We start from the raw sequence: 24,436 nt of genomic DNA on the forward strand, positions 1-24,436 counted from the left end.
ATAACTAGGATATGATTTCTTGGGTATCTTGTAACAATATGTAGTGTAAGGCTATGTGTTATAAAGACCTTTTCAAGATCATTGTTCTTTTTTCCATACAGTATCACTTGCATAGAGTCCATATTTTAAAAAATTCTTTTAGAACTCAGTGCTGAGAAAAGATTTGTTTTTCCTGAGGAACTGATATACTTACTCTTTCCAATAATGACAACTATACAATTATTGGTGTTTCCTTTTTTGCTATGACTACCAGGAAAATCAGAGGCAAATTTTAAGTTCGTTCATGGCAGACGACTAACCCCTGTGATTGACATATTTGTGTTTCCCTGTTTCTTGGTCCTGATTTTCTACATGTACTTTAATGTTATTTCATTGTAGGTGGTTTTTGCCTTAGCTGTCAGAAATCTTTTGTGGAATAGGTATAAAAGAATAAATCTAAATTTTAAAATGTAAATCTAGTTTAAAACAACGTATATAAATTTCAATAAGTATTGTTGACAACTGACCAGTCAGCAAATTGAATACAAATTTGGAAGGGCTGTTACTAAAGGGGATATCCTTTGTAAAGCTTCTAAGTCAGGACTGCTCTTGCCTCGCTCACCGGATTTCTACACCTTCATTGAGTCCTACCCTTCGCACTTTCTTCTTTGGCATAATTGCTTTCTTTAGCTATTATTCTGCTGACCTCTTTTCTGCTTTCAAATGACATGTTACATGGTGGGTGGGGTTGGATGAAGTCATTACTTACTCACCCGAGGTTGGGCATTGATCTTGGATTGTGAAGCTTTGAGGAATTTTTAGGGTAAGTTGCTGGGGCAGAGCCAGATGAATGTGCAGATCTGCGTTTTCACAAGGAATCCACCCAAGAATTATGACTTATCATTGGCCTCATTTTTTAGTACTGACTCTTCAAGATTTGTTTGATGGCTCTAATCTTTGCATTCTAGAAGCTTCTGAGGAGTCCAAGAGATGCTTCCTATCCTGGGTGCCTCTTTGTCCTACCTATCTCAAAATTGTTTCTATTTGTTTATTTCTTTGGGTTTTTTGTTTTGTTTTGTTTTGTTTTTTGGCGTTGTTTGCAAATTCTGTCAAACTCTTTAAAAAAAATTCTTCAGGAAGCCATAAAGTGAAAACAAATTGATTTAATCTGTCAATGTGGATGCTGAGCGCTTCTCTGCCCCTCTGCCACCCATATCAAAGGCGCTTTCTGTGAATCAGGATGTCTGCAGGCATTCTCTCTCATTAACTTTTACTTTAAGCCCTAGGTGCTCCTGAAACTTCACACCAGTACAGGCGGGTTTCAAGCTGTTTGTCTGCATCAGCTGCCAAATCTCTGCCTGCTCTATCAGAAGGGATGTAGCTGTATTAATTCCTTCTCACTGTTGCAGTAAAAGCTTCCTTCTAGGTTGGCTAATGGTCCTGCCTCTTAGGAAGCCTCTTTCACTTCTATTCTCCTCTGTAACCTTAAGTAACTTCTGTCACAAGACACCCCAGATCTGCTGATGGAATTTCATAGGGACTTACCTGCCTGGTGTAATTGATAAGCCGCCATTCTTGTTTACTCTTCCTTTGATTCCCCCAAATATTGGGAGTGAGGCAAGCTTCCCAAAACTCCTGGCAAGCAATGTAGAAGCAGAAACTCTGTCCTACAAGGTCTACTTGTAACTCTTCCAAATGAGATGCTGGAATGCCAGGCTCTCTTCTGCTGGGCCCCATTCCTGAGGGACTCAGCTGCTGCCAGCATGCCATTTTGTTGGCAGCATCTCTGTTTACCCAAGAGAGGACATGTTTTTTGAATAACCGTGGAATGAGGTAGGAAATTCTGAGTGACAAAAATACCAATCCAGGGACACAGCTAAGATGGAAATGGCTAGAGTGTGTTTTGGCTGGTGATTGGTTGATTGATTGACTGGTAGATTGATTTCCCAGGAAATCTATAGGAGCACCATTTCTAAACTGCATGGGTATTTTTCTGGAAAAAGCTAAGCACTCATTTGCTGTCTGTCTTGCCAAAATGTATTGATAGAGCTTCCAGGACATTTCTTGAGCCTAGAGTGCCATATGAAGGAGAAGGGAAAGCCAAGCTGTCCTGTGGAGAAGGCCTAGTACTTCTGTAGGTCATTTTCTCACCTGCAGAAGGTCGCAGTTGTGTTGTAGTGCTATAAAGAGCTTTGGAATCAACCAGGTCAAGGATCTGAGTTGTCCACTCAGCCATTTATCATCTGTGTGACCTTGACGAAGAAAGTTAACTTACCCTCTTTGAAGCTTAGTTTCCTTATCTATAAAGTGGAGAATGTCACTACCGGTTTGCAGGATGCAAAACACCTTACCCAGGGCAGTATGTATTAGGCACCCAGTAGATGTCTAGTTTTCTTTATAAAGTTAGCCTCTAATATGAACTCTGAAAATCTGAAATGATGAGTCAGAGTAGCCTTTCGAATATCATTCCTCTTTAAAAAAATTTTTTTTACCAGTTTTATTAAGATAAATTGATGTATTTTAGACAACAAGCATTTAAAGAATACAGTGGTGAATTTTGACATGTATGCATTTGTGAGACCATCGCCACCATGGAGATAGTGAACATATCCTTTACCACCAAAAGTTTCCTTGTGTCCCCTTGTAATCCATTCTTCCCTAACCCTCTCCTCCCAGTCCCCAGGCAACAACTGATCTGCTTCCTGGCACTGTAGATTAGTTTGCGTTTTCTAGGATTGTTCTAACCCCCCTGCTTGTCTGTGTGCCCCATAATGATTTTGACATTCAGCCATTTGTTGAATGATTCGGTAATTTCCTTTTTGTTGCTGAGTAGTCTTCCATTGTATAGATACACCACAGTTTGTCTATTCATTCCCTTGTTGATGGACGTTTGGGTTTTTCCCAGTTTTTAGCCGTTATGAATAAAACTTCCATGAACATTCAGGTGTACGTCTTTGTGTGGACACACGCTTTCATTTCTCGTGGGTAACTAACTTACATTTGGTAAATGTGTGTTTTAACTTCTTAAGAAACTTCACAACTGTTTTCTAAAGTGGTTGTATCATTTTATATTCCCAAAGCAGTGTGTGAGAGTTCCAGTTACTTCGCATCCTCACCAACACTTATTATTCTATGTCTTTTTTATTACAGCCGTCCTAGTGGGTGTGGAGTTGTATTTATGGTTTTGATTTCCCTAATGATTAATAGTGTTGAGCATCTTATCATAAGTGCATGTCGAACATGTACTTATTTGCCATCCATATATCTTCTTTGCTCGTTTTTTTATCTTAAGTTGAAAGGGTTCTTTATATATTCTAGGTTAGAGTCCTTTGTCGGACATGTTTTACAACTGTTGATTCCCAGTTAGAAAATTTTCTCTTTTCATTTTTATCTTTTGAAGAGCAAGTGTTTTTTATTTTAATGAAGTCTATTTCTTTTAAAGTTTGATCTTTACATGTAGATTTATTGGCAAAGGGGCAATTTAACGTGGTATTGCAGCTGATGCTGCCAATTTTTAAAACTTCTTAATACCCATCTGATTAATGGTCCAAAGTAATGCAGCACTGAAAATGCATAAGCAATTTCATTTATGAAGAAAACAGTGCTAAGGCTCATGTTTTAAGCAGTTTTTTTCCCTGACTGCCCTTGTTTAAAGAATGCACATACCATTGGTTTGAGATTTATACCTTTACTTATTTTTTGAGCAGCAAGAACATGTTTAAACAGCTCACTTAGCTTCTGCAATTCGTTCTTCTTGTCATCTTTCTTCACTTTCTCATCACCTTCACTTTGTGCTGCTTGACATGGATTTTACTGATCCGATGAGTCATAGCCTTGATGATGAAGTTCTCTTGTTTTACTTCTTATTCTTTAGGCAGAAGTTTGGTCTTCAGTGAACTTTCCCTTCTTTTTTTAATTTTCCTTTTGGTTGCCCCTGGCAGTATTTCGCTTAGTCCAGATAAGGACCCCACAGCTGGGCATCTCCAGCAGCTCAGGCCAGGCAGAACAAGATGAGAACAAGGGGCTGCAGCATCTGCACGTAGCCATCAACGAACGGAGAAAGTGTCCCCAAAATGTCTTAAGTAGCCCTTTTCTAAGTAAAAAAGTTTCTGGAATCCTGTGTCAGATCTTTTTGGGGTTTGTTTGTTTGTTACTTGTATTTGTTTACGTATTTTAAACTTCTTATTTTGAAATAATTATAGATTCACAAGAAGTTGTAAAAAAAAATGTACTGGTAGGTCCTGTGCACCCTTCATCCCTCCTTCCATAACTTCAGCGTCCTGCTTAACTTCAGTGCAAAGCGACACCATGCAATTGACATTGGCACGATCCACAGACCTTTATTCAGATTTCACCAGTTATGCATGCGCTTGTGTTTGTGTGTGTAGTTTCAACGCAGTTTTATCACACATGTAGCTTCATGTAACTACTACCACAGTCAAGATGCAGAACTGTTCCCATCACTACAAAGCTGCTCATGCTACCCCGTTAGACCCATCCCTACCCCCTCCCATCCCCAAATCCTAACCTTCCTTCTCCACCTTTATAATTACATCATTTCAAGAATCTTATATATGGGCCGGCCCGGTGGCTTAGTCGGTTGGAGCTCTGTGCTCCTAACTCCAAAGGCTGCCGGTTCGATTCCCACATGGGCCAGTGGGCTCTCCACCACAAGGTTGCCGGTTCAACTCCTCGAGTGTCCCGCAAGGGATGGTGGGCTCTGCCCCCTGCAGCTAAGATTGAACACGGCACCTTGAGCTGAGCTTCCGCTGAGCTCCCAGATAGCTCAGTTGGTTGGAGCGCGTCCTTTCAACCACAAGGTTGCCAGTTCAACTCCCGCAAGGGATGGTGGGCTGTGCCCCCAGCAACTAGCAATGGCAACTGGACCTGGAGCTGAGCTGCGCCCTCCACAACTAAGATTGAAAGGACAACAACTTGACTTGGAAAAAAATCCTGGAAATACACACTGTTCCCCAATAAAGTCCTGTTCCTTTTCCCAATAAAATCTTTAAAAAAAATTTTTTTAAAGATTATATAAATGGGATCATGGAGGAAGTGACCTTTTGAAATTGGCTTTTTCATTCAGCATAATAACTTGACAGTCTATCCCATTACTGCACGTGTCAGTAGTTTTTTTCCTTTTTATGGCTGAGTAGTGTTCCATGGTATGATGTTCCATAGTTTATTTAACCATTCACCCATTGAAGGACATTGAGATGTTTCCAGTTTTAGGCTGTTAGGAATAAATCTGCTATGAACATTTGTGTACAGGTTTTTTGGGGGGTTTTTTTGCAAAAATAAGTTTTCATTTCTCTGGAATAAATGTCCAAGAGTGTAACTGCTAAGTCATATCATATGTGCATTTTTAGTGTTAGAAAAAACTGGCAAACTGTTTTCCTGAGGGCTATACCATTTTACATTCAGATCAGCGATGTATGTGTGATCTAATTTCTCTGCATCCTCACCAGCTTTTTGGTGGTACTAGTTTTTATTTTAGCCATTCTGGTAGATGTTTAGTGATTATCTCATTGCAGTTTTAATTTCCATTTCCCTAATAGCTAATGATAGTGAACATCTTTCCATGTGCTTATATTTCATCTTTGTGGTAAAATGTCTGTTCATATCTTGTGTCTATTTTCTAATTGGATTGTTTGTTTTCTTACTGTTGAGTTTTGAGAGTTCTTTATATAGTCTAAACACTAGTCCTTTGTAAGATGTATAATTTGCAAATATATTTTCCCAGTCTGTAATTTCTCTCTCATCCCCTTACAGAGTCTTTTGCAGAGTTTAAGTTTTTAATTTTTATGAGGTCCAGTGTATCAGTTTTCCTTTTATAGTTTGCACTTTTTTCAAATCTAAGAACTCTTTGCTTAGTCCTATGTCCTAAAGATTTTCTTCTATTATTTTCCTAAAGGTTTTATGATCTTATGTTTTACATCTAAGTCTTTGATCCATTTTCAGGTAAGTATTATATCAGATGTGAGAATTAGGTCAAGGTTCAGTTTTTGTTGTTGTTGTTGTTGTTGTTTTTGCCTGTGGGTATCTAATTGCTCCAGCACCATTTGTTAACAAGGCAATCCTTCTTTCTTTGACTTAACCTTGGGAGGAATGATTCTTCCCACTTTGTTCTTTTTCAAAATTGTTTTAGCTGTTCTAGGTCCTTTGCCTTTTTATATAAACTTTAGAATAAGCTTGTCTTTAGGTACAAAAAAAATTTGCTGAGATTTTGGTAGTTATTTCATTAAGCCTATAGAGATCTATGTGGGGAGAACTGCTATCTGTACAATGTTGAGTCTTCCGATCCATGAACATGGTAAGTCTCTCCAGTTATTCTGATTTCTTTCATCAGCATTTTTTAATTTTCAGCATAGGGATCCTATACATATTTTGTTAGTTCTATACCTAAGTATTTCATTTTATTTGGCATTATTGTGAATGGTATTGTGTTTTAAGTTTTGGTTTCCACATAGTTGGTATCTCAGAGCTTTTGTGTGGTTGGAGTAGTCTGAGGTTTTCGTGTTCATAGCAAAGGAGAACGGAGCAATTGGAGATTGAAGCTTGAATCGCAGGGATTTGAAAGCTAGGTATAAAAACTGTGGATACAAGAGCAGTCAGTCTCGAATTCAAATCCCAGCTCTTACACCTCCTGGCTCTGTGACCTTGCGCAAGTCATTTAACTTCTCTGAGTCTGTTTCCTCAACTCTCAGAAAGGGAGACTAATACTCCTTTGCAAATCATTTGTAAAGCTTTAAGATAACATGTAACTGTTTTGTGCCTAATGCAGGTCTCAGTGTATGTTGATCATCATTTCTGGCCACAGTAGAATCATGTTGTTTATGGTTAAGATTCACAAATGAGAGAGGCAAGTATACCTACCGTTATAAACAACAGACGTTTCTTGAACCCCTTCATGGTGCTAATTTTCAAGGACATGAAGCCTTGACATAGCTCTTTTCCTTAAGGGGCTTATAATTTTGTTGGGAAACATGTTACATGTATAAAAATTCAAGGAGAAGGTTATCACTTGTTAAGTTCCAAATGCATGGGGCAGACAGTGGGTACATCAAAGAACTTTCTCTTCCTGGGTTTTGTTTGCCCTTTTGTACCCTGTTTAGTGAGGTGGCTTCTGGATGTTGTTGATGAGAGAATGTGTGAGGGTGGGAGGGGGTGTGTACAGCTTTAGGGGAAGGGAATCATGTGGGAATATGTAATTAATTTTTATACTTTCCCCAGTAAACCATCGACCCTTTTTATGATGTCATGAGGGATTCCTTAATTTTGCAGCTGCTTCCTGATTACGTCAGAGAGGAGCCTCTCACCCCACAGCCTGGAGCTGCACTCATACAAGAATTAGAAACAAATGAAGTGCTGAATATCTAATGGCTTCCACAGGGAGAGCCAGTTCAGACTTCCCAGGCCTCCTTATGCAAGGTCTTCCTCGAGTATTTCTGACCCCCTGAAGTGTCTTTGTTCTGGAAAGACAGGCCTGGCCCTGAGCCAAGTGGGCAGGAGCCTGGGGACTCCTTGATGCATACCTCCCTCCCTCCAGGTGTTCTGCAGTCCCAAGTTTCTGCCCATTTCCTGAATCTTGTTTGGTGGGTATTACCCTTCTGGAGGTCTCAGGATGCTGTGCAACCTGCCGAGATTAGCAGTGAGAGTCTTTGACCTATTCCAGTTCACCCCTTACCTCCCCCACCTCATCTCCACCTTCTTTTGATTTTCTTTCTGTGGCCTTTCTGACATCTGTGCACTCCTTTCCCATCCTTCTTCCACCTCTTGTAAGAAAGATGTTACATTTATTTGCTATTCTAAGCTTTATGAAGTACTCTACATGTAATTTCTCTTAATTCAAACAAGTTCATGCCCTCTTAGCTTCCCACCTGATCTCTGTCCCTGCTACCTTTTTCTAGTTGCCCTAATCTGTCCTAAATGCTTTAACTGGATTAATCTTCATGAAATCCCTCTGCTTCGTTCAGAAACCTTGAGCCGAGTGCCTTCCTCACTGCCTGTGCAGTCCAGTCTGTCTCCCTTGCCGTGGCACCACAGGCCCTGTGCTTTGCAGTCCCCGTACAGAGCAGGCTGAGCACAGTGCTTGCCATCAGGGAACATGTTTGGTGTGTCCCCACCTGCTGCCTCCTGAATACACACAGTCCCTCCTTTATCCTGCCCATCCCATCATTACCTTAGGCGGCCCTGCTCAGAAGTGCTCTCTTTCACGAAACCTCTGATAGACACTAGCTGGGAATGGTTTCCTTTCCCTCTGGTGACAGAAAGCATCTTCCTTCCATCTTCCTTATGGCATGTAAGGCATTGTCATGAATTACAGTTATTTGGGTATCTATTCTTTCTGTCTTCCTCATTCGATTATCATCTTCTCATGGACAGGATCCTATTTTCCTTTATATCCTCCACAGTTGGGCACTCAAATAAATATTTCTGGAAATAATGGGAGCAATCACTTTGTTAGGAGGTTGGGATTTCCTTTGCTCCACATCTGCCCACTAAAAGTTAAGAGTTTTACAATCCTAGAAAATCCAAAGGGAGTAGCAGGCATGACAGTAGGGACTCTTAGGTAAGAGCGTTACCCTTCACATGCCTCTGTCTTGTCTCAGCTGTACCCTGTTTGGGGGTATGTCGTGGCTTGCCTTCCACTCAGCCTGTGTTCTGCCTTTGTACACAAACAATTTGTTTGGGAGTATTGATGCTTGATTCTTCTGACTCATTTATTCTCCTCAGGGAAGGAAATTATGTCCTGATGGCATGGGCATCTCTGTTTTTGCTCTGAGATTTTGTCTGGTTCCTGTACAATGACTGCCTCCTCCACCTTCTCTTCAGCCAGCAGCTGCCACAGAGCACTCTGGCTCACACAGCAGCAGTCGAAAGGCCTCTCACTGCCCACTTCCTGTAGACAAGGAGGTCCGGGTGGGCTGCTGAGGAGCTGTGCCAGCCCTGTGTCTGACTGGTGACTGACTCATGAGAAAAGCAGTCTTATGTCTGAACGATAAGAGCCAACAAATCGCCTCCAGGTGGTGTTAGTTTGGAGGTGACTGACCATTCATTTCCTCCCTTTGGGAGGAGCCAGTGGGGAGGGAATCAGTGAATAAGTGGTCTTGCCTGCATTTTTCTCCAGCTATTAGTGAAGCAGCCAGGCAAATAGTTGGTTGGTTCTCTCTGCTGGAATGACTGGAGGACCCCAGTGCCCTCTGAATCCCGTCTGCTGCTGTCAGGGTATCAGACTTATGTGTCATCCATCCTGTGTCTTCCCTTCATTACTCTTCTCCTCTTGCCAGGAAGCTGGCTGTGTGCACCCGGGGAACTCTGCTTGTTCCATTACTGCCAGATGTGTGTGTGTGTGTGTGTGTGTGTATTTTTTTTCTTTTTTTGACCGGCCAGACCTCATCCCTACTGATACTGATTTCCTCCAAATCTCTCCCTGACCCAGGAGTTGATCAGAAGCGATGGTTCTGAACCATTGTCCCTTGGCTGGGCTTAAAGTGTCCAAGCAGGTGGGCCTGCCTCTCCCCTCCTCTTCCCTCTCCACCCCTCCTGCCTCACTCCCATTTCCTGCAGGAGGATGCTTTGCCATCCTGGAGCCGTCAAGCACAGCTTTGCTTTGGCAGCACCGTCGCACACACACTGGTGGGAGAGGGGACGTGTTTATCACTTTTCCTGGAGATTATCTGTTTAAGCACTTCTCTGACAGTTACAATAACAAGGGCAGTGTGTTGTGTTTCCCAGCAGAAGGACACTTGCTGTTGAAAGATGTATAGCACTAATTAGAAATACATAACATCCGGCCACATGGCAGCCTTCTCCCGGCCGCTCCATTTCCTGATTTCATACAACTTTGACGACAGTTGGTTTATGTTTTCCATGAATATGTTCTCAGAAAAATGAGAAAGTCTCCCTGTTACATAGGAGCAAGAAGAGTATTTCAGCCTGAGCAGGTATTTGGCCGCAGGAATAGTGGGAGCCATGGTCACCTGCCCATCTGAGAGCATGTGGGAAAGGGCACAACCAAGTTCAGACCTCAGGTGACTTTCTTGGTAAGAAATATTTCCATCTGACTTCCGTAGCCAGAACCATCCCCCTAAACCCTTGAGCAAACCTGCTTTTGGAAAGAAGGGGAAAGGCTGTCTCACAATGTTAATGAGTTCCTCAGCTCATGTCAGCCTCCTGCTACCTGACACAAAGCCAGAGGAACCCAGGCAAATACCAAGGCAAACAATGCTTTTTCCTCCCCCACCCACATCATTTGTTGGCCTGGCCCAGCCCTACTCCAGGGATATATATGGGCATTCATCAGACTGGGCCCCGTTTCCCAGGTCTAGCCCCAAAGTGGGTGGACTCTGGGAACCTGGATACGGTTTTCCTATTTACTTGTAAAAAGTGAATACTTTTCAAAGAATGGCATCATATGGCTTCTAGCCCACAGAAGCACGCGTGAGGGGAAGAGCATCTCCTGAAGCTACTATAGCACTTAAGATATTTCTTATTGGAGGCACTGGGTCTTTGTTGCCATGGTTACGTGGTTAAATAACTATTTTTTTTCACCTGATTGAAATGTCCCACAGTTATAGGGACCCTGATTTATTTGTAGCCGTGTTCTCCACAGTACCCAGCATAGGGTTGCACATTGTAGATGCACAGGATATGCTTGTGGTACCGTGGAGCCATGGAGAAGAAGGGCAGGCCTTCCAGAAAGGACTCCATATGAAGTGGTCATTCAGAGGGCTGTCTGAAACCTAGGCGTTCTGACCCCCACAGAGCTGAGGTATTGCCACCCACTTGATCAGAGCAGTAAAACTTAGTGGTTTGTACCTCCCCATCAGTCGGACCAGACACCCATCAGGGAGTGCTCTCAGGCCATTCTGAGAAGGTGAGAGGTGGAAAAAGGGCTGAGGTGATCTAACCATGGCCAAAAACCAGCTGTCATGAAGCTGCCTTTCAGCTGCTCCTCTGAGAGGCCACTGAGCTCTTCTAGACCTAACAGCAAAGAGGCGCCAGTTGTTCCCCCACCTGGTCCCCAGGCTCTATTGCAGGAGGCTTAAAAAAGGAGCCAGCCTGGACTCCCCAGAGGCCACAGGTATCATTGTTCTTAAGCAGTTCATGCTCCGCTTTGAGCCCTAGCCCCCACTTTGAATTCTAAGAAATAGTCTAGCCAGAGATTGCTATATGTCATAAAAACAGAAATGGGCTTGGTGAAAGTAATTTCCCCGCCCCATCTTGTCCAGGCCAATAAGTGTCTTGTTGTAGCTTTGGGCTTCTCGATATACCAGTCTCTTGGAGCAAACACCCATTTCTTCTAAGGGCCTTCTGTGTGCAGGTAACTTCTACCTAAGATGCCTAATTGATGAGGGGACACCAGTGTGTACTCAGTGTGTCACCCACCAGGACGTAGCCTCCACTTGTCCTATCACAGCCTCCTCTGTTCCAGACTTATTCCTTCATTGCAGGCTATGTTGGCAGTTAGAGGCAGGCTGCTGGCACTGCTTGGCAGGGGCCTGGGCTGAGTTGGGATGGTACAGACAGTGCTGCCGCCTATCGAAGGGGTGGAGGGGAGACGTTGGCAACTTTTCTTGGGATGATTTACACATCTTCCCTTTCCTACTTTCCATCCTCCTTCCTCTTGGTTCTTAGATGCTTGTTTTCTGTCTCTAACAGAGTTTCAGGGCCTTACCAGAAGAATGAGAGTGGTGATCTATTCTAATCACATGGATTGTTACCACTTCCTCACTGCCTGCCGCAGTTGAGTTGGAGAGTTAGAGGGTGACATTCGGAACCAGTGGGCATCTGGAAGGCTGGTGGGAAAGCCACAATAGAAGATGCTATTCATATGTTGGGACCTTCTGAGCAGTAGCCTGCTCCTTCTCACTCCCATGGCTTTCTAAAGTGGTTTGGGGCTGGCTTTGTATACTCCAATCATGTTTGCGCCTGTGGTGAAGATGGTTAGGAATAAATGTGGTTGTGTAGTATCTCCTGGAGTAGAGACCTCAGTTAGGCCCATTGACAAAACTAGTGTCAGTGGAGACTGAGGGAAGAGGGCTCCCCCTTGACTGTCAAGGTTAAAATGCAGTCAGGGACAGAGAGCACAACATGTGGCTAATTATCCTTTTAACACTCAGAGATTTGAGAGTTCTCCTGTATTACAGAGGGAATTAACAGATTAGCTGCTGCCAGAGTAAGTGAGCCTGGCCCCTGATTTCATCTCCTGCGTGTATTGGGTGTCTCCTCCTCTGAGGCTGCAGGTTGGACTGCTGCCTTCTGTTTGTCACTGACTCCTCTCAAGTCTGGAGGAAGTGGCTCCCAGGGAGGGGCACTGACAAGGAGAAGGTGAGGCAGCGGTTTCGGGGTGCACATGTAGCTTTTGCCAAATAAGAGCTCTGGCCAGCACCACGGTGGGTCCTTTCACTGACCTGCAGCCAGAAGGAAGTTAGCCAGGCTGAGAAAGTAAGGAGGCAAGGGTGCTAGTATTAGGAGCCAGATTCATTGCGTAGCCCTAGGAGAAAGAATTTGTGAAAATAAACACTAACACGATTAAGTGCTTGTTGTATACCATGCACTGTCCTATATAATAGTAACTCATTCAGTGAAAATAGATTATTTATAAGTGTCATATGTGTTCTCCTAGGAGAGGAACACAGAGGAGGTTAGGATGGAACCAAAGGATGGTGATTCAAGAAGATACTCTTAACATTTGTATTTTTCTGTTCTTCATTGGTGATTGTACTCCTGCTATCTCTACATTAGAGAGACTGAATTAATTAAATATGAGTTCTTGTTACTATGGCTCCACATTATCAGTAGCTAACTGAAACAGAGAGCCTGCAGCTCCAGCTCAGACAGCACAGCTTGGAGTAACTGGTGCTGCGGAAGTGATGTGATGCAGAAGGTACACAGTTGATTCCTCTAATAATGTTACCATACACCAGGCATCGGGGTAAGTGCTCTGCGTGCGTTACTGTATTTGGCCCTACGACTATCCTTCGAGAGAGGGAACGTTACTCCCCGCAGTCTAAAGTGAGGAAAAGGAGCTCAGTGAAGTGACCAAGGGTGTGACTTAGGCCAGGAAGAGTAGCCCTGGCCCCCCAGCGTACTGATGCAGTGTCATTTGCCTCTCCACAGACTGCTTCTCGGAGGAGTGTCGCTCTGTGATCCAAGAGCAAGCCGCAGCCCTGGGCTTGGCCATGTTTTCTCTCCTGGTGCAGCGCTGTACCCACTTACTTAAGGAGTCTGCCAAAGGTAAGCAGATGAGGGCCCCCCTGACTGGCTGGCCTTCCAGCTGCCTCGGCCCTATCCCGACAAGCTCAGAATGTCACGCTACTCTCGGTGTCTTCATCTTCCACTCTCCACTTCCCAATCTACCCTCTTCCTTTGGTCCACCTAACTAATCCCACCTCCTCTTGCAGTCTGATTACCTCTGGGGCCCTCTTTCCTCCTTGTGGAACTATTCCTTCCCTCTTTTCTCCTTTCGTAGTTGGCATTTTTTCTGTATCTATGAGCTGCTGCATGTTCCTGCCACTTTTAAAAAACAGAAAAATGAGTTTCCCTTTTTGTTCATCATGGATGTTTTGGTTTCTCCCCTCTATATACCCCCCTTTGTCTGGTACCTGGTGGGTGTTATAACCGCTGTGGACCAGCTATCTTGGGAGACTCACTGGACCAGAGCAGGGGCTATTTTGATCCCTTGGGTTGAGCAGTGTCTTATGTCCTTCAAGGCTGCCCTTAGAATTCCAAGCCTGATTGCTGAGCTGTGTAAGGCAGGGCTGGGCTGAAGATTGCACCTTCCTTTCAGCTCCTGGATCAGTATTGGTGAATAGTGAAGGCCCTCTTCATCCTCTTGCCACATCAGCTTTGTGAATGCCTCCAGCCTCTGCAGCTGCCTTTTTGGGGAGGGAGGGTCGTGGTAACTTTTAATTTTGAAACAATTTCAAATTTATAGAAAAGTTACAAGAACTATACAAAGAACTCTTTCGTACCCTTCACCCAGATTCCCCAGTTGTTAACATTTGACCATATTTGATTCAAGTTGTCTCTCTTTTTACACACACACTAGACTTACACTTACTATTTTACTTCTGAACCATTTGATTGTAAGTTGCGTACATGGTAGCCCTTTAGCCCCAAATACTTGACTGTGTATTTCCTAATAACAAGGACATTCTCTTACATGACACTACAGTTATCAAATTCAGGAAACCAACACTGATATAGTACTATTATTGAATCTACAGACCTTACTCAGTTTGTACCAATTGTCCTAAAAAAGATGTTTTTGTCTGGTCTAGGATCTACTCCAGGATCACACTTTGCATTTAGATGTCACGTCTCTTTAGTCTCCTTCAATCTGGAGTGGTTTCTCCATCTTTCTTTGTGCTTTACGACCTTGACATTTTTAAGTGTACAGGCCATTTATTTTGTAGAATGTCCCACAATTTGGGTTTCTCTGATCAATTTCCTCATGATTAAATTCAGGTTATGCAGCTGTGGCAGGAACTCTGGTGCCATCTCAGTACTGTGCGGAAAGAAAGCTAAAAGGGGTTGCTAGAGGCCAGAGTAGCAACTTCAGCCAGGCCACAGGTGGAGCAGAAACAGCTGTCTGCAGGGGCAGACCCAGTGCACTGGTTCTCTCTTTGTCCTGCTTTTCAGAATCCTCTTAGGTGCTGGCACTTGTCCTTCGCTTCTGGGCCCAGCTTTCCTGTCGACTTGGTCTCCCTTCCCTCAGAGCTTGCTGCCGTCCCAGCGCCCCAGGCCTCACTCGGGGGCCACAGCAGACATAGGCCCAGTTCTCACCCTTTGCCTCTGCAGCTCAGCTGTCCTCTCCTGAGGACGGGGATGACCAAGATGACATCAAGGTGTCTTCCTTCGTCCCGGACCTGAAGGAACTGCTCCCCAGCGTGAAAGTCTGGTCAGACTGGATGCTCGGCTACCCACACACCTGGAATCCTCCGCCCACATCCCTGGACCTGCCCTCACAGTGAGTCAGCTGCTCATTCCTTCAGCGCTGCCGCTGGCCTTGGCCCTCCTGCGTTCCCGCAGCTCCCTCCCCGTCCTCCTCTTCATTTCCTCTCCTCCACAGCCCCTTGTTTCTCTCTTTCCTCCTCATTTGAACTTTGTTTTTCCCCTTCTCTGAACACTTTCCTTGTCCCTTGATGTTGAAGGTTGTTTTTGCCTGTTCTCTGGTTTGTTCCTCCTCCTCTCTCAGTCTCTTTTTCTCTCCCTAGCGTGCTCTGTTTTGTTCTTTTTTCTTGCTCTTGTTCTCTCATTCACTTATATTGTTCATGTTCACTGTTTCTGCGCTGCCTTTTGACTCTGGATGTATATTAATGTGTGTGAGAGAGACTTTGTCTGTTTCTCTCCCCCAAAAACCCCTAAAACTTGTGGTTTATCTCTATGCATCTTTCAGGCTACTTCTCTCTGCTTCTCGTGCTGTCTTGCGCCCTCTGTCTCCTTGCCTTCCTCCCTCGCACCACGTTGTAGTGTGTGGGGAGTGGGGAGCTCATGCACCTTTTTCCTCATTCACTTCTTTCCCTGTCTCTGTGTTTCAGTGTGGTGTCTGTCCAAGCATTTGTTGGTGTGGCGTGTGTTGGGCTAGGGTACTAGTGTGTATGCCTAGGCGTATCTATGTAGATCTGTTTGCGTGTTTGTGTGACTTTTTTCTTTCTTTTTTTAATCATGGTAAAAATATATATATAACAAAATTTGCCGTCTTACCCATTTTAAGTGTACGGTTCAGTGGCACTTTACATTCACATTGTTGCACAACCACATGCGGCTGCTTCTTGTGTGTATCTGTGGTGCACTGTATCTGTGTGTGTGCTTATTTGGGTCTGGTTGTCTCTGTGTATCTGTCTGTATTTGAGTGTGAGGGTCTGTGTTTCTGTCTCTGGGGGTCTGTCCACCGAAGGGTCTTTCATTTGGACCTGTCCATGCCTGTCGTGTATGTGTCCATAGGCTGTGTTCGTACCTGTCTCTGTCTGTCCTTGACTGTGTGGGTCTATGTGTGGGGTTCATGTGTCCCCATGAGGGGTCTGTTGCAATGTGTGTCTGTGTCTCTATGTCTCTGTGCCCGTATCCATGTCCGTCTGTGTCTGTGTCTGATGCTGGGCCCATGTCAGCCCATGTCTGCTTTGGTCCTTTCCATGTCTCTGTGTGTGTCTGTGTCCTGTGGGAGTGTGTGTTTGTATGTGTGCCTTAATGTCTGTGTCCAAGACCGCCTGTGTCTATGTTTGTCCATGACTGGGTCTCTCATTTGGAGGGGGGACTTCTGTGTGTGAGGGTCTGCCTGTACCCACCTGCCTCTCCCTGCTGCACCTGTGTCTCTTGCCTGCCTCACCTGTTGCCTTCTTGCCTCTGCCTACCCCTCCTGCCTGGCCCTGCCTGCCTGCCTCTGTCTGCCTCTGCTGTGTTTGTGTGTGTCTATACCAGGGAACGGTGAACTATGGCCCATGAGCCACAAATGGTTTACATGTTTTTAATGGTTGGGGAAAAAAACTTTAAAAAGAATATTTCATTACTTGTGGAAATGATATGAAAGTCCGATTTCGGTGTTCGTGAAGTCGCATTGGAACAGAGCCATACTTATTTGTTCGTGCTTTGTTTGTGGTTGCTTTCACACCGCACCAAAGAGGAGTCGTAGTGGCGATAGAGACCTTATGGTCTACAAAGCTAAATATTTACTGTTTAGCCCATTACAGAAAAAGTTTGCCAACTCCTGATCTATATCCATGTTCCCATGTGTCCCATTCTTCTCTGTGTTAGTGTCACGGTGTGTGTGTTCATGTTTGCACAGTAGCGTCTTAATGTATTTGCATGTAGGTGCCCCTTTCTGGTCAATTCTGTTGACTGTTCAACTCTCTCCCTCCCTCTTCCTTTCGCTCTCTCTCTTCCTATCTCCGTCTCTCTCTTGGATTCTCTGTGTCTCTCTGTCTTTGCCTCTCTGCTTCTCCTTTCCTTCTACTTTTCTCCCCTCCCTCCCTCTTCCGTTCTCTGTATTGTGGTCTCTGGCAGGTACAGTGCACGCAGAGCTCCTTTCGGCTCTGTGTTGGGTATATGTACGTGTGTTTGGTAACAAGCGTCCATACCCAGCATCTCATCATTCTTCTCTAGTGCTCCTCTGGGAGGGGGAAAACACTGGAGAATACAGTATGAAGACCTAGGCTCCTGCAGACGGCACTTCTTGGGAGTGCAGAGGGGTGCTTCTCTGGGCTGGGGCCTAGTCATGTGAGCCCTGGACTTGGGAGTGCCCCACAGAGGGAATGTTACAGCAGAGATTTCTGGCCAGCAATTACTGAGCTTTCTTGTTCGTCACCCCAAGATGTGCCCCTGGACTGTTTGGCCCTCTTTCCCTCCCCCCCCTCTCCCCCCGGCTCTAACTCGAACCGTGTGAGAGATGTTCACAGCATCAAACAGTTCTCTGCATCCTCCTCTGTAAACTCTCCTAGGTTTCCAAAATGCACTCCAGGCTGAGGCCTGATGAGCCAGGGTTGAGCCCTGAGTAGGCAGCTGGGGCCACACAAAGGAACTGACAGATCTTCTGGCTAGGGGTCAGCTGTTTCCCACCATGTTCCCCAAAGAGTTAACATGTACAGCTTCAAACTTTTCAGGCCGTTAATCTATAATGCCAACTAGGCGATTTGCAGTTGTGGAAGAAAAATGACAAAGAAAGGCTCAGCTCTCCAAATATCTGAAGCCACTGCTTCTGAGCATGTGCGAGAATCACCGAGTGTTCTTCCCTTCCTTTCAGGGGGTGGGGAGGCAGACCATCTGTCCCTGGAGCTTGGGCTTTCCCTGGGTCACCTCACCACAAGTCCCTTAGATACGGTCCATCCAGCCCCTGTTTACCCATATCCTGGGCTATCAGGCCTGTTAACTCTCTTCTGCAGCCGTCTCCCTTCATCCCGCCTCCCTCCCTTGCTCTCTTTGGCTTTTGTTTGGCTGAAGAAATGGAAAGCTCACACAGGAAGTGCTGGGCCTCATTTGCTTGAGGTGCTGAGTCTGATTTCTCTTTGGATGCTGTAGCAAATGGCCCGTTGCCGGCTTATGCGAGCTGCTGCCCATCTTTGGGCAAGGGCTCAATCAGCAGCTGGGCACGTGGTCCCGAGCTACAGCCATCCCCAGCTGGGCTTCACCTCCTGGGCTACAGAGAGGCAGAGGGGGTTGGGACTCTTCAGTCAAATTTGCTTCGTCTTTTTAGATTTCTTCATGGGGGAAGGAAATCTGACCAAATAGTATACTGAATCCTATTGCCCAGTAAACAAGTTTCTATAGCTGTGGGCACCACTTACTCTCTGATGAAGCCTGGACGAGAGACGTCAGTGTGGTAGAGAATCGAGTTCCCTTCTGAGCTGTCCCTCTCTGCCATCAGGAACAGCATCTGGTTGGCTCTGGAATGTAAGTTTAAGCATAAAGGAGGGGCCTTACTGTCCTGGGGCCTGACCACAAGGCCTGGTGGTTTGAGGGCTGGTGCCACTGTTGGACAGAGCAGACCTAACCTGACCACCACTGAGTGTGGTTCTACCTCATAGCTTTCAGATCCAAGCATTGGAAAAGAGGAATATGAATTTATCTCCCTCCTTTCTAGTTTCTCATATAGCTGCCTAGCACTTACTGAGTAAATACTATGGTTGAAAGATTGGCAAGGTGTGGTGGTTCTGTGGGTTTCAAAGTCACATCTTATGCCTACTGATCTTTCATATATTGGAGCCTTTTCTTTAAGGCCATAAGGAATCACATACTGCAGATAGTTCTGTAGGTGTCAGAATAGTAATCCCTCTGACACTCTCAAGGTCCTTGTGTGATCTTCATTTTGGAGGGTTCAGGAATGCTCTCAGGAGAGGAGGAAGGAAATGGCTTCCACTTGGCGCCTCTACATTGTGTGCTTGCGTTGGTCTTTGCCTGCATTTGTTCTCTGTGAAGATAGATTCCTCAGTGATCCCAAGACAAGGTGGCCAGATAGCCTGCTTCTCCTCCAGAAACCCCCACCCCCAGATTGTCTCCCTGACACACTCGTACCCTTATTTAATCTTCTCCCTGTCTCTAGTTTGTTACCTCCCTTCCTTGTACAGTTTGAGAGTCGTTTCACAGCATCCCCTCGTTTCCTAGGGGAATTCCAGCGCTCACCCTCAGTCTCCTTGGTTCTCTCCTCTTGCCCATATTCCTCTTCTTTCTGGTCAGGTCTGCTTTTCTTAGGCAAGAGCCACTTAGGCACCTGTGCGACACTTGGGCTGACGTGACAGAACATCACTGACACTGCAGAGTGATGGGGGCAGGATTTCAGGGCCATTTGTGCCTTCCCACACGATGGTACTTAGTAAGTATTGTGTGCAGGGTCAACATGTAAGTAGGTTAGCTTCCCATTTGTACCTGTTAGGAGCTGTAATGAGATGGCTTTCTATCCCAGGAGATTTTGGTACAGAGGATTGTAGCAGGGTGTGGAAAGTTGCCTTGGGCCACTGTGAGAGACAGTGTCAAGTGCTTTGGTCTATTTAGAACAGACCACAGTGTTTGGAGGGGCCACCTACTTGTGGGGTGTGAGAGAGGAGGGGGGAGCACAGTTTCTGTGCCAGGCCTCCTGTTAGAAGGGAGAGGCAGCCATTCCCCACTTTACTAAGTGCGCATGAGTCAAGTTGTGAATGTCAGGTGATGGAGAGGAGCAGGGCAACAGTCTTCCAAGAGCCTAAGCTCAGTGACCCCTGGCATCCCAGGACCTTTGGCAAGGCAAGGGCAGTAGGACAGCCTACCTCATTTCATAGTCTCTGCTGAAGCCAAATCTTCCCTCATCTTGATCTCTAGTTCTCAGTAAGTGAAAGAGTCAGGGGACTTTGAGAACATCCAAACCTAGCCCAGCTGTGGCAGTTGGTTTATTGCTTTCAGCTGGTACTTGAACCCAGGTCCTGGTCTTGGAGGCTTTCCCAGGTTTAATCCCCAGAGCTTTCTCTGCAGCTGTATGACACTGCGCTGACCCCGAATGAGGATAGGAAAATAGAACCAGTGCCAAGCCAGAGTCTCTTTTTCATTTGGAGTCTGGCTGTCTGCCCATGACCAGGGTTACATAATGGGAAACATAGCTGGGGCTCTGGAGAGCCCGCGTTTCACCAGGCTGCCCAGACCTTCGCATTCTGATGCTATATATCTTCCTAATTGTAGCTCGGATGCATTTATCACACTGTTGGATTGGAGTACTGTAAAAAAAAAAAAAACTCCAGAAATTCCTGGACTTGCTGCTTTTCCATGGCTTGTCTTGTATAGTCTACAGAGCATGCTGGAAAAGACTTGTAGGGAGCCCTCTGAGGTGCTGTTACATAGGGAGACGTAGGGATACATAGGGAGTATGCAGTAAGCTCATTTCCTCAGGGAGCCTACATGTGTTGACCCTATGGATGAGATAGAAATTCTTGAGTTAAAAAACAGCTATTTCACTGGGCAGTTCTGAAATAACCAATCCCAGGTCTAATCGGCACCCCTTCAAGGACGCTTAATACGTCTTCCCAAAAGGGCATTTTAGGAGGTCACTAAGTAATAGTCCATCAGCACTTCCCTGAAGGAAGTGGTGGTGACTGTGGGAAGCCCCTTTGCTACCCTGGCTCCCCACCCAGTCTCCCTGGCTCCGTGTTAGGGCGTCAGCACTACAGCCTGGCACCAGGGGGTTCCTCTTCCTCCAAGTGCTGAGTGTGGGGCACACGTGATTGCTCCCACGGCAGGAGCCTCTGTCCCCTCCCCACTCCTCCCACAGGGCTCCTTGGGAGAGGAAGGGGTGTTGGCCTAAGGCTCCAGTCTGACCCCAGCAGGGTACAGCAGCTGACCCCAGGGAGAGTACTTTCCAGCTCTGGGCTGAGGTTATTTGGGTCCAGTGTGTGCTAAACTAAGAAGACGTGTTGGAGTGGTTACAGCTCAAAATTTAGACAGGCAGGAACCGTGAGAATCCGCACCAGGGAGGCCGCCGAGGGCTCCACTCATGCCGTGGAGATGTCGCGGTCCCCTGGGGGCTGCTCTTTCCCAAACACACAGGGCTGATGGGTTTAACACACCATAGTGATGCGACAGGATATACATATGAGTGCGGCTTGGGAGAACTGCAATCAAATGAGGCGCTGACCTAGATAGAGGTTGAGGGAGGCACAGTAGAGGTACTTGAGAAACCCTGGAATGAGGTTAGCGTGACCTGTTGTTAGCCGTAGAGCTCCAGCCGCACTGCTGAGAACATGGAGAAGTTTATGTTCTTGGAGTGGCGTGGGTAACTGAGCTTCAGAATTTGATTTGCTCCATTGGGCAGAATTAATTTAAGTTGGGCACGCTCCCAAGGGCCCAAGTTGACCTGTTGGAGGCAGGACCATTTTTGCTATTCTGCTTACCTCCTGCAATTTTCTCCAGTGGGATGGGAAGTCCGCCAGGGTTGCAGTGGTCTCATTTTGGCCATTGAACCATATGTCGAGAGTTGTGGGCTCAAGTATAATGGTCCATAGGCAAAGAAGTTTTAAAAAGAGGATATTGTATATCTTAAGACCATTTCTCTTGTTATGGCCTTTTATCTTTTCCCTTTGTGTCTATAGTCCATGGGCTTTCTCTTTCTCAGCTTCATAGTTTCCATGCCATCTTGGCTATATTTCCAGAGCGCCTCACCCCAGGAACCAAAAGACCCAACTCGTTTCCCATCTGTACTACTTCTCTGATCTTCCATAGCTCCGAAACACAATGCAGGGCTTCTTCTCACTCAACTCTTTCCGGGTTTGTTCTGCAGCTGTGGAGTTTGAATGTTAGTGTTTAAACAAGCTGGTATTACACAGGAAATGGCCACCTCCACAGGCCCCTGCAGGCTTGTAACATGGGGTCATTGTACTTGATATTAATCACCAGTCAGCCTGTTCCCCCAGTAAAAATATGAAGGGGTGTGTGAGGGCTCAGTCTTCCTTAGACTTGCCAGAAGGATGGCCGGAGCCTTGGTTGGGCCTGAATACTCCACTCTCCAAACTGTCTCCTCCCTTGGTCCCGCCCTGGATGGAGCTTGCCGAAAGGTTCCTACCTGACCTCTTCCCTATAAAGCTGGCAGATCTGCCCCTTTTTTCTGAGTTCTAGGAAGGAGATAGATTGTTGTGGTATTACTTGCCTCACATATCTCATACCTTTATCTTTCAGAGCATCTTATAGCTGAATAACATCTTGTATGAGAAAACTCCCAAAATTACAGAAACACAGAAATCCACTGGCCCACCGGACACCAGGGCTTCTCAGTTCCTTGGACTAAAGCTGTTTTTCTCATGCTGTTTGCAGAACTAACCCCAGCCTGAAGGGTTAATCTGATTCCCCAAGTCAATATCCCCCAAACAACCAGCAAGAGTGTGTGTTGGTTCATTTCTGTGAAATGTGTTTCCCCAGTCACCTGGGCTGGCCTGGGCTGCATTGTATCGGCCAGCAGCTGCACTGCACTCAAACTGACAGCTACATTAAACCTTGGAATTCTGAGGCAATAAAAAGTAAATTAACTCTTATTTTTTTCCTTTCCTGGTGGAGTAAGTAAATGCATGTCTGTGGGGAAGTGAGTGAGCCTTGGTCCTGAGTGCATACCTCTAACTAGCCACTGCTGGTCTGTCCCAAGCTAGGATCTGGTGTTCAGACTCCAGCCAGGGGTCTGCTTGCCTGGTGTGTGGTGTGTTCTGTGGGGTTGGGCCACTGGGTCACCCTGCAACTGCTGATCCCTGCTCACTAATCACATCACAGCTGCTAAGAGGCTCCCTTGCCACCATTCTGAGAGCCATAAACGGACTCATTGGACACAGTTTCATATTCTCTGGCTGCTTTGTGTCTGCTAGGTGAAGAAGGCACCCTAACTTTAGTGGGATTTCGTGGGCTCTGGGAGCTTCCCCAAAATATGACTTGGGACCAGAACAAGCCCAAGGGACTTGCTTGAGCCCATACCGCTCTGGAGGGTCCATTTAGAACCAAAAGTGGTTTGACATTATCTGAAAAACCTTTTGGGGAGTCATTTCCCAAGCATTTGTAAAACATTGGGAGCTGTTTCAAGTTGCTCATAGCCACCAGAATTTGACTTTGGGTTCCTTAGCCCAGGCCAACCTTGAATCCTTAGTATTCAAGGGCTGCTGTAGGGTGAAGGTTGGAAGGCACTCCTAACTGGGATAAGGAACTAGAGCAGGAAAAAGCTAAGCTTTTCCCCTTCTACTCAGGAAACCTTGTGTTCACCCACGGAACTGACCTCTCGGCCCGGAGGCCTGATTGGGGTAAAGCCGGGTGAAGTTGCCCAAGTTCCAGGAATTACCTCATCCTGTTGCAAATATCTTAACTTTTGAGTTCAGGCATCTCACCTAGTTTTTCAGAGTACCTCTTCCTTTTAGTATTTCTTTCCTAACACTCCCCTCTTCCCCGCCTTCTGGGGAGAGTCACCATACGGGCCATGGGTGCCTAGTTAGCTGTGTTCTTGTCAGTGGTGCTGAGGGAGGAGACAACTGATGATGAAATGTGAAGTGATCTTGGGCAATCCAGAGATACCAGAAGAAAGCAGCTACTCAGAATCAGAGTTCCAACACAAGACCAGTCTGAATGGATCAGGGCAGGAATGATCTATCATTGAAGCATTTTGTGTCTTCCCTTGGTTCTGCTCAGTGTAGCTTTATATTTCGGAGTTGGGAACTCAGGACACATCCTATGTCTTTTGGCACCAGCTGCTGTCTTAAAAATCCACACTGAAGTAGGAACTCTCATCCACCTCATGTTTGCAGTGAGTCTTCAGGTTTTGGCACAAGGTGGGTGGTAATGGGCAAAAGGCAAATGTGGGCAGGGGTCCCTAGTGGTGGCCAGCAATCTCTGGGAGGAGTCAGTTTTGGTTTATCTGAGCCTTAAGGGACAGGGGAGCATGGTAATGAGAACCACATGGTACCACATATTTCTTCATCTTGGATCCAAGATGGTAGGGGTGGGAGGATGAGAGAGGGATGTGGGGCCTCCCACTGTGGCCGCCGTGGGTAATTTTCTGCTGCCTCTCCCTGGCCGGGGATGCTGTTGCCCACACCTCCCACCCCCAACTGCATCCTGAAGCAGGCTTGACCTGCATAGCACCAACCCAGGCCCCCAAGCCAAGAATTCAGCTGGGAGACTTTTCACCTTCTTCCTTCTCACTGTCGTCTTTCCTGTTTATTTTCCAAATTGCTGCTCTGCAGCCGAGCAGTGCCTGTTGGCCAGAGCTCACCAGCGCTGTGGGATCGGACTCAGGCAGTGGGCTCAAGTGGCCAGCAGGGCACTGGGGGAGGAAGTGGGGAGCTGGAAGAGCCTCCCTGCGCGTCTCCCATGGGCAGCGCTAACCTCGGAGGCGGCCCCGAGCAGCCCTATCACATCCGGTGCTTGTCTCTGCAGCCGGACCGGAGGATAAACTATCAGAGCTGTGGGGCAGTGCATCATTCCTCTTATTATTTTCTTCTCTGCAGATGGGGTCGTGGAAAGTTCAGTT

The 24,436-nt window shown here is 46.1% G+C and overlaps 1 protein-coding gene across 3 annotated transcripts in view; it reads left to right on the forward strand.

The window, feature by feature from the left end:
* The window catches only part of SMG6 (SMG6 nonsense mediated mRNA decay factor), a 188,621-nt gene that overhangs the window by 73,414 nt on the left and 90,771 nt on the right, over positions 1-24,436 (forward strand). For all 3 annotated transcript variants that reach the window (XM_019755458.2, XM_019755460.2, XM_019755461.2), the window contains exons 11-12: positions 13,105-13,221; positions 14,788-14,956. In XM_019755458.2, the coding sequence (XP_019611017.2) occupies positions 13,105-13,221; positions 14,788-14,956 (286 nt within the window). The remainder of the gene's footprint in view (positions 1-13,104; positions 13,222-14,787; positions 14,957-24,436) is intronic.

This window comes from Rhinolophus sinicus, linkage group LG15 (assembly GCF_036562045.2).
Source record: "Rhinolophus sinicus isolate RSC01 linkage group LG15, ASM3656204v1, whole genome shotgun sequence".
Classification (NCBI taxonomy): Eukaryota; Metazoa; Chordata; class Mammalia; order Chiroptera; family Rhinolophidae; genus Rhinolophus; species Rhinolophus sinicus.